Source organism: Odontesthes bonariensis, chromosome 21 (assembly GCF_027942865.1).
Source record: "Odontesthes bonariensis isolate fOdoBon6 chromosome 21, fOdoBon6.hap1, whole genome shotgun sequence".
Lineage (NCBI taxonomy): Eukaryota > Metazoa > Chordata > Actinopteri > Atheriniformes > Atherinopsidae > Odontesthes > Odontesthes bonariensis.
Genome location: NC_134526.1, coordinates 13759304 through 13774527, shown reverse-complemented (window position 1 = coordinate 13774527; position 15224 = coordinate 13759304). Strand labels below are relative to the sequence as shown.

At 39.7% G+C, this 15224-nt stretch overlaps 1 protein-coding gene across 1 annotated transcript; it reads right to left on the bottom strand.

Moving 5' to 3' along the window:
• Positions 1 to 5684: 5684 nt before the first annotated feature.
• Positions 5685 to 15224, bottom strand: hs3st3b1a (heparan sulfate (glucosamine) 3-O-sulfotransferase 3B1a). Its single transcript, XM_075453930.1, has 2 exons — positions 14439 to 15224; positions 5685 to 6537 (listed from the first exon to the last, which is right to left on the bottom strand). Exons 1-2 carry the CDS (start codon positions 14930 to 14932, stop codon positions 5919 to 5921), a joined length of 1113 nt encoding a protein of 370 aa, XP_075310045.1. The 5' UTR covers positions 14933 to 15224; the 3' UTR covers positions 5685 to 5918.

The following is a 15224-nucleotide window of genomic DNA, read 5'->3' as shown; positions in this document are numbered from 1 at the left end:
AATCCCAGGAGCACTCATTTAACTAACCAGTTAATTGCAAAATCAGATTAAATCCCTGAATGCCTTGAAATTATCTCTGTGTGAAACGAGTCTCTGGTGCTTAATGTACATCGTCATCATCCTTCCTTAATTTTTTTTGCTAGATCTCTCTCAGAAACCAACAAGTTCTTGAATCATAAACTCACACTACCTACCATATTCATCATCGTCCACATTATGTTCCACAACCTAACTTCCTTAAATTAACTGTTTCATGGGCTCAATTCTGCTATAGGAAGGAGCTTTGCCGTTTTCAATAGCATGGTTTTAGGAATGTGCTAATCTGGTAAATACATACTAGAAAATACGACTGGCTGTTTCTGGGACCAGATCAGACAGAATGGTGAATTTTATTCCAGATTAGCTGCAGTTAAAGGATCCTACAGCTCATCTGGTGGTTACAGACAGACGACAGACCATGCAACAGACAGCCCAGTTAATAATCCCACTGTTGGCCTGCACATCCATCACACCTCAGAGTCTGGATCTTGGATTATGAGGGTGACATTGGTGACATTCATGGAGAGTAAAGGGTTATACACACTTCATTGCAGAGAAAGCAAGATAAGACCAAAAAAGCAATGGCATGTCTGATCTTAGTGGTGTCATTGGTGGTAGAACATGGGCAACCAATGCTGATTTTCTTATGCACAAGATGTAATTCAAAGGAAGAAAGCATTTTTGTAATGCTTATAGGACACTGAAATGGACGAGTCATAAATTATACATAGGCTTTTGAATGTTCTTTAGCAGTACACAGTGTTTCAGGAGTAAAAATGGTTTTGTGATCAGGGAGTGGCTATGTTGAGGTAAAGAGATAAAGTCATTACAGTGACATTCCAATGGGATTTGGAGAGGTCTGGCCTAATGGAGAGTCAAAAGTGGTACCAGGCAGACGGGCGACTGCAATAAATATTACTGGGAGACCACAGAATGAGCATTAACGGCAGAACAGGCTGTATTGGTTAGAGGGCACTTCTCCCTTCATGCCTCTCCTCCAGGGACTCTCTGGTTACAACAAGCGGGTCTCACTGTAGTGATGCAACTTCCAGTCTTCACAGCATCACAGCGTATGTTTCTCATCTCAAAAACATGACCAGACAAGCTTTTCACATCCGCATAACAATATCTGATCAAAATTAGGACTATGAGAAAACAGCGTGACTGGTTTATGGTAAAAAATCTGAGCAACTTCAAAGCTTAGCTTAAGTGGGGTGCCATATGTTAAGCCTCATAATCTCATTGCACAAAGCCTGAAGACCCAGACTTTTTGAGAGAACAAGCAAAATCATCCACACAAGATTCAAATGAAAGAACAAAAGGTTTAGCTTTTTGCACCACAAGCATCCTGAGTGAACAAAATTCCTCCATGGACACCATGAGAATATAGTTAAGTGGCATTAAACCAATGGTGCAAAACATCAAGAAGCCCACGAAGCATAACTATACTAGTATTTAAGGGCTTGAAAGAGTCAAAGCAATTACTTAAGGGAAAATGTGATTAAGAAGATGTCTTAGGACATCTGTTTCAGCCCTTAGCGAGCTAAAAAAATTAGACACAGTTGAAGGACAGTGTTAACATGAGCAACATGGAAATATGCGAGAAACCTGATAACATCTACTCTATGGCATCATTAAGTGTCGTTCCCTGTGCGCTGTTCCTTTTAACAAATGTTAAAAAGTTTCAAGCTTAACCCGAAAACGTTTTTTATGTTGTCAACCAAATTTGATTGTGTTTGTCCTTTATGCATTTGAGCAAATAATGTCTGAAATATGCCTAGTTCTTTTGGGAACAACATGTGAAGAAATATTTAGTCATGCTGTGTGTTTTGACAAACACTTATAAAGGCCTATTCAGATGCAGCAGAGCATTCACAAGTCTATATCCTGCCGCTGAGGTGCTGATGTACAGTAGCAACATGTCAGAATCTGACAGCAGTTAATACAGAAATTAGATCTGACCTGACAAGCCCAGGGTGCTTTTGTGTGTGTATGTGCTCTGTGAAAAGCAGTAGTTTAGAAATACCTCTGTCTTAACTTTAAGTATATATATATATATATATATATATTTATTTTTTTTTTTTTAAATGATTCAAATTGGTTCCAAACAAAATTTACAGGTACCTTTTGAAGAGGGATTAGATTTGGATTAGCTTTGTCAGCACATGTATGTCAACTGCAAGTCGACTATCTCAGATTAACGCTTGCCCTTCCTCTTGGATTAGGATTAAAGTTTGGACAATGGAGAATAAAAGATTAAGGGCCAGAGCGGAAGGCAATTGTTTTATTTTTCAAATTGTCAGACCTCTAAAACAAAATGTACCTGAGAATAATCATCTTTTTGTTATTGTCTCTCAGGTTTTGATTTCAGGCATCTTTATTGTGTTCCAAAGATCATGTGTTTAGTGTTTGTTTTTAAATCACACAATAGAAATGATGTCGTAACAAACTATGTTTTTTTTATTTTGTCACTGAGTTTTCTAAAATGTTATGTTTTTGCCTTTATTATTGTTAATATTATTAATATCATAATTTATGCAATGCTGTGTTTTATCTCATGAAGGTCAATTTTAGGTTTTGATGTTTCAGGGATACTTTCTAAAATAATTTGGATGCTCTATTTTTTAAATGGTTATGAAATCATTTTGAATGGAATGAATTACACATAAACTTCCCTGGACATGTGGGGGTTCTCTCCAGGTATTCTGGCTTCCTCCCATCCAGAAGCATTCGTGTTAGGTTAACTGGCGATTCTAAATTGACCCTAGGAGTGAGTATTAGCATGCATGGCGGTTTGCCACTGTGTTGGCCCTGTAATAAGCCATGAGTTGGATTAAGCGTGTATAGAAAATGAATAGATATATTAATAAATTTAGTGCATGCTGTTGAACTTTCTGAGCTGGCACAGTTGGACAATTTGACTGTGGATTAGGAACTTAACATCTGCAATGGACTCCAAAACTATGTAATTATCATCACTTCCAAAAGTAGTGGCAGACAAAACAGTATGAGACCTGTTATAAATTTTGGGCTTGTGTGGGGTGTATAAAACCATGATGCTCTATTGTAGGGACATGTTGGTGAGGTTATGCAGGTTAGGCTCATTGGAATGTCTAAATTGTTCACAGGAGTAAATGTGAGTGTGAGTAATTATCTGATTGGTGACTTGTACTGCACAGGATCTATCTTACCTCTTGGCGAATGTCAGCTGGGATCAACTCTGTCCTCTCATGGCCTTTTAAAGATAAAGCAGGTACAGTTAATCTGCAATTGGTGCAAGCTGTGGCATACACATCGGAGCTGATTTATCTTTGGCTCAGAGCCAGTCTGGCACCTTTGTTCCTGTCTTTCCCTGCCTTGTCAATCTGTCAGCTGTTGCGTTCTGATGCTAACGTCCAATAAAGGCTCAAATGTGGAGTTTGCAAGGGGATTTTGAAGAACTTGATCCTAAATCACTGATTCGAAAGGCCCACCCAAAATCAAGTCGAATGTGGAAAGAATGAATGAATTTCCATTATTTCTGCAGGCACAGGCCAAACGCATTTCTCATTTCTTGCATGGCTGGCATCTTAGCACACAAAGCCTTTTTTTTTTAAATCTTAAGAAGGCTGCAGTTCATTCTACTGCCTCCACCCAAACAACAAATTTCTGTGCATCAGTTCTCTCAACCAAACACTCTGCTGCACTGAGACATTTTATTGTCTTCCACTTTCATTCAGCAGCTCAGATTCTATTCTCCAGTGGTAGCTGTCAAGTGGATGTTTAAAGTCTCTCAATTCGCGAGGCTGTCAGGTGTCTATTTTCCTTGTCTTCCCAACCTTCAAACAACAGCAGCCTCCCTTACAACAGCCTGGAGGGATGAATGCTAACAACAATTCCCCAGCTGGGAGCCTAGCAATTACAGCACTCCTCCTCTATCCCTTTAATTGCAAAGGGAGCTGCTTCCTGGGTGATCAGACAGCCTGCCTGCCACCAGGGAGACTAGTTTCATCACCTCTGGCAGCCTCAGGTAAATGAGAGTGTTTTGCCAGAGAGTTAAAAAAAAAAAAAAGGTTGTTGTTAATAGTGCAAGGTGATTCATATCTCTCTTAAAACGACACCTTTGGCTGTGCTACATGATGGATGGGACAGGTTGCTTGCAGCAAGTTCATATACAACACAGAGCAACTCAATATGGTCGATCGTACACAGATTACATTTACATAACATTTTAGATATTTGTACAAATACGTGCAACAAACTGTACTCCTGTGACCGAGTCAGCTGCTTTGTGATCATTAGGGCTCACCCAGTGACATAAAGGAGAGTCAGGATATTTCAAACTATGTCACTTCTCCCCAGATGAGGAACCTGAATATGTATTCATTGAGGTCATGGCAACAACACCCCTTTAGTGTTGGCAGTGGGAGGCTGAGACAGCTAAAAGTTCTAAATAATGCTGTGCTAATTAGCTCAATAATGTGCAAGATAATAAATTAGACACAGCTTTTGCTTCTGTCTGCAGGGATCCAGAGATGCAGGTGATGTGAGGGTAGTGAATTAGAAACATAAGCAAGACACATTTCGCTAAATGAAAAGTTTGTTGTTTTTTTTCCACAATTTTTCAACTGATATTGCAAACAAGAGAGTACATCGTTTTATTTTTGTAAAACAGATTTATTTCTTACTTTAAAAAAAAAACACATGACCCCACATTTTATCTGTATCTAACTTAAAGCCTGCTTCGTTTCAATATTGGTACTATAAATCAATGAACGCAGCTAAAATAGTGCTTCCACAACAATCTTGCTGGAGTGAATCATTACTGAGAGATGCTGAAAATGCTGAGCGATTCATGTTTATCAAGGCTGAATAAAACTCAACCATAAAATGAAACTTAAAGGAGAAATTTGGGGAAGGTAAACTGATTGTAATTCTCCTCAGGTGTCACCAATGGTAGAAAAGAAATATTTCTTGGGAACAGGCATAATTAACACATTGAGTATCAACTGTAGTAAAAGATCTGTACAGAGTGATCAATGGAAGCTATTTCAGTACAGATCAATAAATGTGACTCATATGACTTTGATAAAATCATTTACTGTTTTGGCATTACGAAGCCTGCGCAGCAGCTCTGTGGAAAACTGATAATAACATCCCCAACGGCATGATGGCTGGTCTCCCTCCTGGGTCGACAGTATAAATAGTGGTTAAGTAAGCAAATTGCAGGGGAAATTCAGGTCCTCGTATTCATTTGAATTTGGCTCATGGGTCAACCATGAACTTACTGCCATTGACAGATCAATGTTTTATTGAGATTCTGAAGAGATCACAGCAATGCCATCACTCAGACCTAACTGACATGATGAGGAGCTATTACTATATCGATCCACCTGGCAAGTACACAGGATCAGCTGAGGCCTCTATTGACCTGATTGAGTGGGTGCACAGTCCTCTGAGGGTCAGGCAAATGTTAAGGAGATATTACCAGTTTGTGGTGTAGCCGGATCTCAATCAGATTTATGTGAAACAAAAGGGTAATATATATATATATATATATATATATATATATATATATATATATATATATATATATATATATATATATATATATATGTATATACATACAGTATATATATATATATATTTTAAATTCAAATGACACTGACCATGCTCATAAAAAACAGACTGTGCTTTTAGAGGGAACCAAAACCATGAAACAACCTGGTCAAGCAGCTTAGTGAGTTAATATCATAACAATAAATTATCATAAAATAGACTTCTGAGTTTTTACACCATCAAATACTGTACAAACACTGTATAACAATATATTCTGAATGATACAATTTAAAAAAATCATCCAGATAATAGATCAGCTTGAGTCTGTCCTCATTTTTCTCTTAATCCCAGCCAAAGTCATGGCCAGTCATCTTGTAAAACTTGCTATTAAAGGGTTTATAAAAGTCCCTTAGCCTCTGCACCACCTCCGGGTCAATATTAGGATGGGTCCTGCCTTTGGTTTTACCCAAGCAGTGTGGCTTGCTGTTTCCCTCAGGTCTCTTAAGGCAGGGGAAGCCTTTTGCTGGGTTAAAGTGGAAATACTTATCAGTGACTATCCTCCTGAGTCCAAGAAAGTCCTGGACATGTGCCATCTCACCTGCAGGGTCAGTAATGAGACGCTCTCCACTAACAAACAGCAGCTGCTCCATGGGGAAAAACTGGAGCCAACGCTCCAGGTGCTTGGCATACATGCCAATTTGAACAGCACTCCATGTGGTGTCAATCAGACCTGCTGACATGTTCTTGAAAGTCAGGCTCTCAAAAGAGGGGATGTCCGGTTTCTTGGAGCGGGTCTGAGTGTAGTCTGAGATGGCTCGTGTGACAGGATCCCGGACGACTACAATCAGCCTGGTGTCTTTGGACATGGTGTAGATCCGAGCTGGGACCTCCCTTGTGACATAGTAGCTGGGAGTCTTTTCCATTGTCAACTGGCCCTCTGATGACTTGGGCATTAATTCCCTGTAAAGAACAAAACATTCGGATTTAAATTTTCACTGCAGATGACATATTGCTCAGATAACAATTTCTGCACAATCTCTGTACACAAAAGCAAAACTTGCAAGACTTCTTGCAAAAGTGCAAATTAGGAAAGACGATATTAATACTAACAGTCACTTCTTTGCAGTTTAAAAGACACTGCCAGGCAGGAGCTATTCAAACATCATCGAGAGAACAATAGTAGACATCATGAGCTGCATTATTCTGTGAATGTACCTAAAGTGACAGAAGTAGAGCAACGGTGCTATCAGTCAAAGGTTCTTAATTTGTTCTACCTACAGGATGACACTCATATCTTACTGCTTCATTTAATCAATTAAGTCCTAAATCTTCTACAAAAACCCCCACAATCATTACATTGAAGTACTTCTCACATTCAGTAGCTTTTGTAAATGAGAGTTTAGCTAAGAATAGGCAGCATGCTTTCTGTCATTCTTTTTCCTCACATTTTTGGATAATTTTATGTGAAATATGAATATTTGCATCTTTGTGTTCCTTTGGGGGATTGCATAAAATGCTTGAGAGCTTTCTATTCCCATAACTGCTTGTTCTTTCTTAACCCCTTGCCTCTGGTTGATCACACTGTAGCCTGTTAACTGCAACCCTCACTGGATAAGGGCTAAATTGAGCCAAGGGGTATTAAGACTAAGCCAAACAAGCTAAAGCATTAAAGCCTGGTTGGCTACCTCACTAGTGAACTGGGTTACTGGCTCATCTCTGGAGAGTGGGGAATAGGGATGCAGGCCAAAATAGGTATGTTAGGTATTTAATAAAAGAAGAAAATCAGTTGCAGAAGGTGTGTACACGATAGCACACTTCCAGAACAGCTGGGTAAAGGCAAATAATAATTCATTTTATGCAAAGACAGTGTCACAAGGATGTTATTTCAGTTTTCAATCCATCCCAACAAAGCAGCAGTTTACAGTTGAATCCAACTTCAAAAAAAAATACCACAAACTACAAGGCAAATAGAATGCAAGAGTTGACTCAACATGGGGGCAAAATTAAAGATTTCTAACATCACAACAGTGTAATTCTTTCACTCGGTTTATGTTTTAGCTCTCAATCCTAGAAAAACTTGTGTATTATTTACAGCAAATATCCAGTTGAATGCGATTATTGTTGAATTGTTGAATTGTTGAATTGTTGAATGCGTGTTCACAGTTAACTCTTCATTAACTGTGAACACTTCACTTGATGCCTTTTGACATTAAATCAAAGGGAAAAGAATACATCCACTCTCAAGTTTATTTACTAAGTACATTAAACTAACATTTTGGCATCATTAGAGTATGAGATCTCACGCAGGTTTGACGAATGTCTCGAATTGACAGCAGTATGGAAATGTTTCTTTTCTTCCTCAATATGATAAAGAATGTAAGCCGTGTTGTGTTGACAACCATCAGCTCCCAACATACCTCCTGTAGGTTTACAGCTGTCAAAACGTACATCCTCAATTATTCAAGTACATGGCAATATTCTAAGGTTTTGATAGAGAGTGGCTGATCTAAATCAAACAACGGGAAAACAGAGGAGCCATGTCATTAACATGATTACCATCATTTCCAACCATCTGTAAGTATACACACTCAGAGTTTTATGTTGAAAGTTTTTGTGGCACAAACAAGCAGAGAATTGCCTGCAAGATTTTCCTGTGCAGAGAACTAACAAAGGTGAAAAGCTAAGTAATTGTGTGAGCATAGCTCATTCATTCCTTAGTGTCACACATAACACACAATGAGGTTCTCTTTCTCATACACTTTCATCACCTCTAAGGTCACCTCGTCTTTCAGGTCATTCTATGTGAGCCATGGTTTTACAGATTTATTGCACTTTTTTCTCCATGACAACCTTGGCAACCATCATATGTGGTGGTAACATCCCAGACCTAATCAAGGTAATAGATACAAGGAATACAAACAACTCTATTAGAACCCCCCTGCAATTATCTTCTGCGTCTCTCGGACACGTACAGCACTGCAGGCTTTTCTTGAAGCCTCAAAGGACCCAAAAACCTACCACGAACCAAACTTGTCACTTAGAAAAGATTAAAACAATCTATGTGAAGAGTACATAGGTGATTCAACCTGGCAGAGATAGAATGGGACAACCTCTCTGGCTGTGCAAGGAGTCACAAAGTTGCCGTAGGCTTGTAGATGTAACAAGCTTTCAAAATTTGTTCTGCTTAATAAACAATGTTGCCTGCAATCAAAAGGTTTAATCTTTCAATCAGCCATGAGCACCAAGACAATTTTATTGTCTGTTCTCTGAAATCAAGCCAATCACGTGTAAAAACCAAGTTAACACATTTATATTTGACTTATTACCACTAAACTACTGCATTACTCTAAAAACTGTTGTATCCAAGCTAATAAAAACAGGTGTATCTATAATGATCCTTGTTATTTTATACAAGCTTCCTCTGGCACTCCTCCTTCCCTTGAAAAGTCGCTGGAATAGAGAAGTAACAGCAGAAGGCAGAGACATAGACTGTTAAGAGGAGGAAATAAATCAAGAGGGGAAGGAGCAAAGAAATAGAACCAGGTGTATTGTTGGAGAATGGAAACTGCTAAGGCCCACTCCTGTTGTCAACTCAGCTGCCATTTCAGATGCTGTCTACATTTTCCTGCCTCCTACAAGCAGACAAGTGGTGTTGTGCAATTTGCCAGTGTTTTGTCTGCCAGGCATTCAGGTGTGTCCATTAAACTGGCTGCTGGGGAGACAGATTGTGAAACTTTGTTTACATTCACTCTTATCAGAAAGGAGGTTCAAGATATTTACAATGTCAGTACATGCAGCTTTGTGCTTAGCTGCTGGATTATGCCCCAGTAATGAGTTCACTAAAGTAAGAAACTAGTAGAGGAAAAAAAAACTAAAGTAGGAAACTCTGGCAAGACTTTTTTGTATTCTGCAGTATTCTGCTTGACTGACTCTAATTGGCATTTACACCTCAGCCTTTCAGACCCCAGTGACAGGGGGCAGTTCCAGAAAAAGCTTCAGCATTATCTAATGTTATGATGTGTTCTTATCTTACCCTGAAGCTCTGAGAGGAGTTGAGCTACTGTGGGAATCATCCCTCTTCTCAAAGGCAGGATGAGAGGTGCTGGTATGCAGCCACTTGGAATAATCAGACCATCTTACTGTGAGACAAGTTCCAGACAGAAATCAAAGAGGAAAACATCTTTAGGGAAGGTGCTCTCTAGCCATTACAGCCAGTCTTATCAGGCAGTGAAAGTCCTCATCACCGCACTTTACAGAAATGACCTTCTCATACAATGATGAACCACAGTCAGTTCCTTAGCAGCATTCCTGAACTGCAATACAGCAAGTGTCTTTTTCCCATCCTCCATACTACTGTATGCAGGACTGAAAATCACCTGCTTGTCTGATGGAATCAAGCCTATTATATGGGGAGGAGGAGTGGAAGCAGGATGTAAGGTGTGTAAACCAATCTGCCACAAAACGATCTGCTTTGAATTCACACGGGTCAATTTTGATAGTTGTAGAAACTTTTGCTTCAACATCAGATTGATGTGGAGCCTGTGCCATAACTGTTTTTTAATATGTTGTATCTTCCTCATAGCCCATTGTAGACCATACAATATGCAACCACATGTCACAGCAAAACAGACTGTAACAACCATGACTGGTCCAACTGGTTTGCTTTCTTTTTACATCTTGCTGCTTTACTCAAACATGTGAAACAAAAATGCAAAATGTAGCAACTGTACTTTGCCTTAGTTGTACTTTAATCACTTTGTTCAGCTCTGCCAACTCATCAACGTCGATCAGCCACAACATTGAAACAACTCACAGAAAATACTACTCATCTTGTTAAAACTGTAGATCTTGGCATCATTCTCATGGATGATACTGTGAAACTTGAGGGGGCCAGTTTGTGCCTTTTTTGGCATATGGAGTACTTCGGTTCAAAAACCACAAGGTAAAATGGTTAAGTCTGGATGAGAACTGTATTCTTTTTTAATCTTTCCTCTTTGTCCAGATTCCACCAAATAAGACATTGTGAGCTTTCATCTGGACCTATTTTAAGGTGGATTACATCCCAAAATAGGACCAGACAGAAACTACTACACCAACGAAACTTCCAAAAAAAACCCACTTTTATTCATTGTGCTATTGTAAGTTTTTCAAAAATGATCCATTTATGATACAGTTCCTATTCTTTGCTTGTAATGTATGTTTCTGACTTCTGTAGTGGTTTGAAACCATTAGGGAACTCTCCCCAGATGCATGCAGGTCTGAGAGGATCAGCAAAAGCAAACAACACTTCAAAGAAGCGAAACAAAGATGGCTGAGGCAGATTGTGTTTTTCTCAAGATGCTCTGACTTTGTGTCAGGGGGTCTCTGCAGTTGAGAGAAAGACAGACGCAGGAAATGGCAAATTCTCTCTGAAGACACTACAAAAGGGAGAGAAGAGGCAGTCAACAACTCCAGGGGATATAATGGAGCAAGATAGTTTGTTTCAGTGTTTCTAAAGTGCTGTAATAAGTACTGTGGTTTGAGAAATCGCTTCAAGATAAAGCTCAGAGGATTGCTGCAGTAAATGTAAACTACTTTCTCTGAAATCGTGAGACGAGGTGCACATTACGAGCGCTGACCATCTAGAGACCTAATTCTAACAACCTGAGCAGAAATTGGATCCACAAGTTGACAAAATCTGAATAAAGCTGATCTGCCCTTGGTGATGTTTTTGAAGTGGAAGGTGACATGATGTGTAACAAAGATATATCTAAGACAACAGCACATTTGTGTGAATGGCCTCTTTCAAGCGTCTCATTATGAAGACACTTTCCCCTTCTTTTCCTGTCAGTTTGCTGCTGACACAGTAGTTTAGGCTTGAAGATCCCTTCATTGAGAGCTCTCTCAATTCCTTTGTATCTTTGCAGCTAAAAGTGTTGAGTGAGCAAAAAGCCACCACTGCACTCAAATTAACCTGCTCTCCGGGAACTTACCTTTTCTCTCAGTGATCTCTGAAACTCAACTTTGAGTCTAGAAAGCTTAGGCATAGAGTTTGAGTCTTTTTTAGGCAAGTTCCAGAGAGTACTTTTTCTGATGAACTCCTGCTGGGCTTCGTCAAAGGGCACTTTCACCCTTCTGGGCACATTTGCATACAAAGTGAAGGCAGAGAAAACACGTTTCACACTAATTGTCTGCTCTTTTATTGTCCGAGTTAATGCAATCCTCAGGGGTTCTCCAGCATCCTCTTTCATTGAGCTCCATGGCGCAACAGTAAGAAAAGGCTCACTTTAAATTTACTGCCCTCTATCTACCACTGGCCTGCAGTAAGCTCCCCTGGGGCTCTGAGAAGGATTAAGCCATCTTCTTTGACATCCTCAGTGAGTTTGTAACAAAGCTCTTCATTATTCTACATGTGGAACCTCAAGAGGAAAAACATGATTACAGCAATTAAGTCACATCTACTGTAGAGAGCCCGGAGGACCTTGATCTGAGCATGCATTCAGTAAATGAGTAGTTAATCTTACTAAAAAAAAAGCCACAAAGAAGGAAGTTAGAATCATGAGTTGGAATCAAGCTGCAGCTGAAGACAGGAGGGGAAAGGGAGGAAGATGTTCCCACGGCTTTTGGGAGTTGCCTCCTGTGCTTTTTGTGAGTAAGTGTGCACAATTGTCTGTCTGCTTCTATTTTCCTTCCGAGGGGTGAAAACATGCTATATAGTGGTTGGCGTCCTACTGTGAGAGGGCCTCTTCTCTATGTGGGGCTCCAGAGGGATGTACACAGCAATCGCAGCAGCCAATGGCGTGGGCACAACTCAATGTCACCGCGGGAGCTGATAAGCCCACCCAGCTGACTGCTCCTCTCCCCAAAGGACTGCTTGTCATAAGTCTGGGGGAAATTAAGTGAAGCATACAGGCAAACAAATCTTGGACACCTTCGCCTGGTTTCATGCTATTGATCAAAGGGACATGGGACTGCTTGCTGAAATGTTGGGTGATGTGCACCACCTTAAAGCCAGCAAAGGGTTTTCTGAGCACAGCTAGATGACTGTTAAAGGTTGACTTGATGTCACATGTCCAGTTGCATAGGGTCAGTTTGTGTCACCCTGGTCTCAATGTGAGAACTCAAGCCAAGTTGTTTTAATTAGTCAGATCATCTCTCTGAGAACAGATAACTTCACTATTGAAGACATAGCATCAAGAACAGACGGTTTTCCTTAATATGTGTCAGTGTGAGGCATGAGCTGAAAGTCACCCAAATGCTTCTTTAACTTTCATAACATTAAGTTCAATCCATATGTAGCAATAACATCGTCATATTTCATTTTTAGTTGTTGCCTGCTTGTGTACCACATATGGATTGTGAAAATAGCATGAAGGCATGAAGTGCAATGATTAGAAAGTCGTCAAGCATGAGATAGTTTAAATTTATTCTGGATGTTCAGTCAGTAGCAATAGACAAAATACCTCTTCTCAGACCAATCATCCAAAAATATGCTAAACCTGTCCGGAAATTCTTAAAGGAGCTTAAACAAGAAGTCCTTTGAACAATGCTTCATTTCCCCTATTGTTGTCTTATGAAGGCAGCTTTGAAACAGGGTCTAGATCTTTTGACATTGCCTGTTAATCCCTCAGCTCAGTCAAATGGACACCTGAAGCAGCAGTGTCTCTTATTATGTCTTATTAACAATGTGGCTGCTGTGATGTAAGGCCCTCAGTGCCAAACAATTTCTGGGAAAATTTTTGGAACATAGACTATCAATGATTTCTGGGAACATATCGCATTTGTGATTTATTTTCACTGAGAGTGGCATGTTGGGTAACTGTGCAGCTGAGTCAATACTTAAGTGCTTGCGTACTGAGATGCAGTACAAGGACAACCGTTGCCATGACAGAGACTTAAAATGTTATATTACACAATGCTGAACATGTAAGCAACAAAGATTCCAGACGGCTGCTTTTGACATATCTAAACAAATTACTGCAACTCAATCAATATACTGAAACTTCTTAAGTCTTAAACATCCTTCCAGGCTCCTCAAGGACAGTATTATGGAACTTGCTCATTTCAAACCATGAAGGTCTGTTTCTTTTAAATGCATGCAGATCAAATATAATGGTACTTCTGCTTTATCTTATTTTTTTCCCTCCGATGCTCCCTCTCTTTGTAAGAGAGGCACAGAAAGTCTAGATCCAAGGACGGAGGTCGAAAAATTCCAGGATCTATCAGGGAAGGTCATGTAAACAAGCACAAAACCTTTTGTAAATGAGGATGACTCATAAGAGTTGCCATAGCTATCAGCGCAAAGTGCAAATTTGAATTTTTGAATTGAGAACCATGACTTGCGGTTTAATTCTACTTGCAGATTTTTAAACTTTTTAAATCACTGTATATTTCAGCTGGGTCCTGCTTTTCATACTAGGAACTCAGGGTCATCAACCAAGATATATGTAGACATATACATGTACTTATATATATATATATATATATATATATATATATATATATATATGTATAAAATATCATATCATATTCTATAATACCTATATATTTGAAAATATATGCCTAGTAATAGTTAGTAATATTGTTACATTTCCGTTTCTTAAGTGCTGTGGTGAAATATTATGAAAGGCTTCAAAATGCTGCATGGTATGGGTAAAAATATCAAAAGAGGAATACTGATGTTTTCCGAGTCAGTCACAACTAGTATTACTAACCAAACAGTGATGCTTGACGCACTGATGGATGCATAAGGAACCTATAAATGACAAATCATTACTGGATAATTAGAAATGAAAAGCCTATCTCTAGAAAAATGCTGAAAATGTCGCAGGTTTCGATAACCTTCGTGCGCCTATTTGATCTTTAGTAAGTCTGCGATGTACCTGTACCACTCCAGCCCCTTTTCGTAGTTGCGGTCGAAAAAGTGCGGCTCCGCTCCTACCGCTCGGATGTCCGGATGCAGTCGCAGAAACTCCAGAAGCGCCCGGGTCCCTCCTTTCTTCACCCCGATGATAATCGCCTGAGGCAATTTTTTACTTTCCGTCTCATTTAAGAAACTTGACACGGCATTATCATCCAGCGCCTTCGCCTCGCCTCTAATTTCATCCCACTCGTCTCCTTTGCTGTCCAAATCATTTTCGTTGTTCAGCAAGTCCCTGGACGTCCCCAAAGACAACTCTAGATTGTCAACTTCAGCATCGTTTTCGTGTCTGTTCAGCGAGCCGTACATCAGGTTGGGCATGGTTGAGCAGTAGCCAACACAGCAATATATCATGTATACCCAAAGAGACAACATTATGCAGAATACAAAGAGTTTATTCCTCACGTGGGATGATGGCACAACATGTAAACTGTGTAAAATCAAACTATATTCCATAGGAACACCGTGAAAAAGTTCCGGTTATAAGGCATTTTGATAAAGCTGCCTCACACCTCTGCCATGGCTTAAATTCCGGACAATCGGTGCGGAATTTCACCAAAACAGAAAGAGAAATTGAACTGGAAAACGATGGGCTGGTTTCACCTCCTGTTGGAGGTCGGCTTGAATAATCGGACGGGTAATTGTTTCCTTAATGGAAGCAAAAGTCAGAAAAAAAGGCAATGAAGATATCACCGGTTGAGCGGCAGCCTGTGCGCAGCGTACGGCCACGGAGTTTTTCTCCCATCAC

Bases quoted from the DNA above. Each gene is read 5' to 3' on its own strand.
- hs3st3b1a (XM_075453930.1), bottom strand. From the start codon at position 14,932: ATGGAATATAGTTTGATTTTACACAGTTTACATGTTGTGCCATCATCC. The intron at 6,538-14,438 runs GTACATCGCAGA...TGTTCTTTACAG, and splicing joins AAGGGGCTGGAGTGGTACAG to GGAATTAATGCCCAAGTCAT.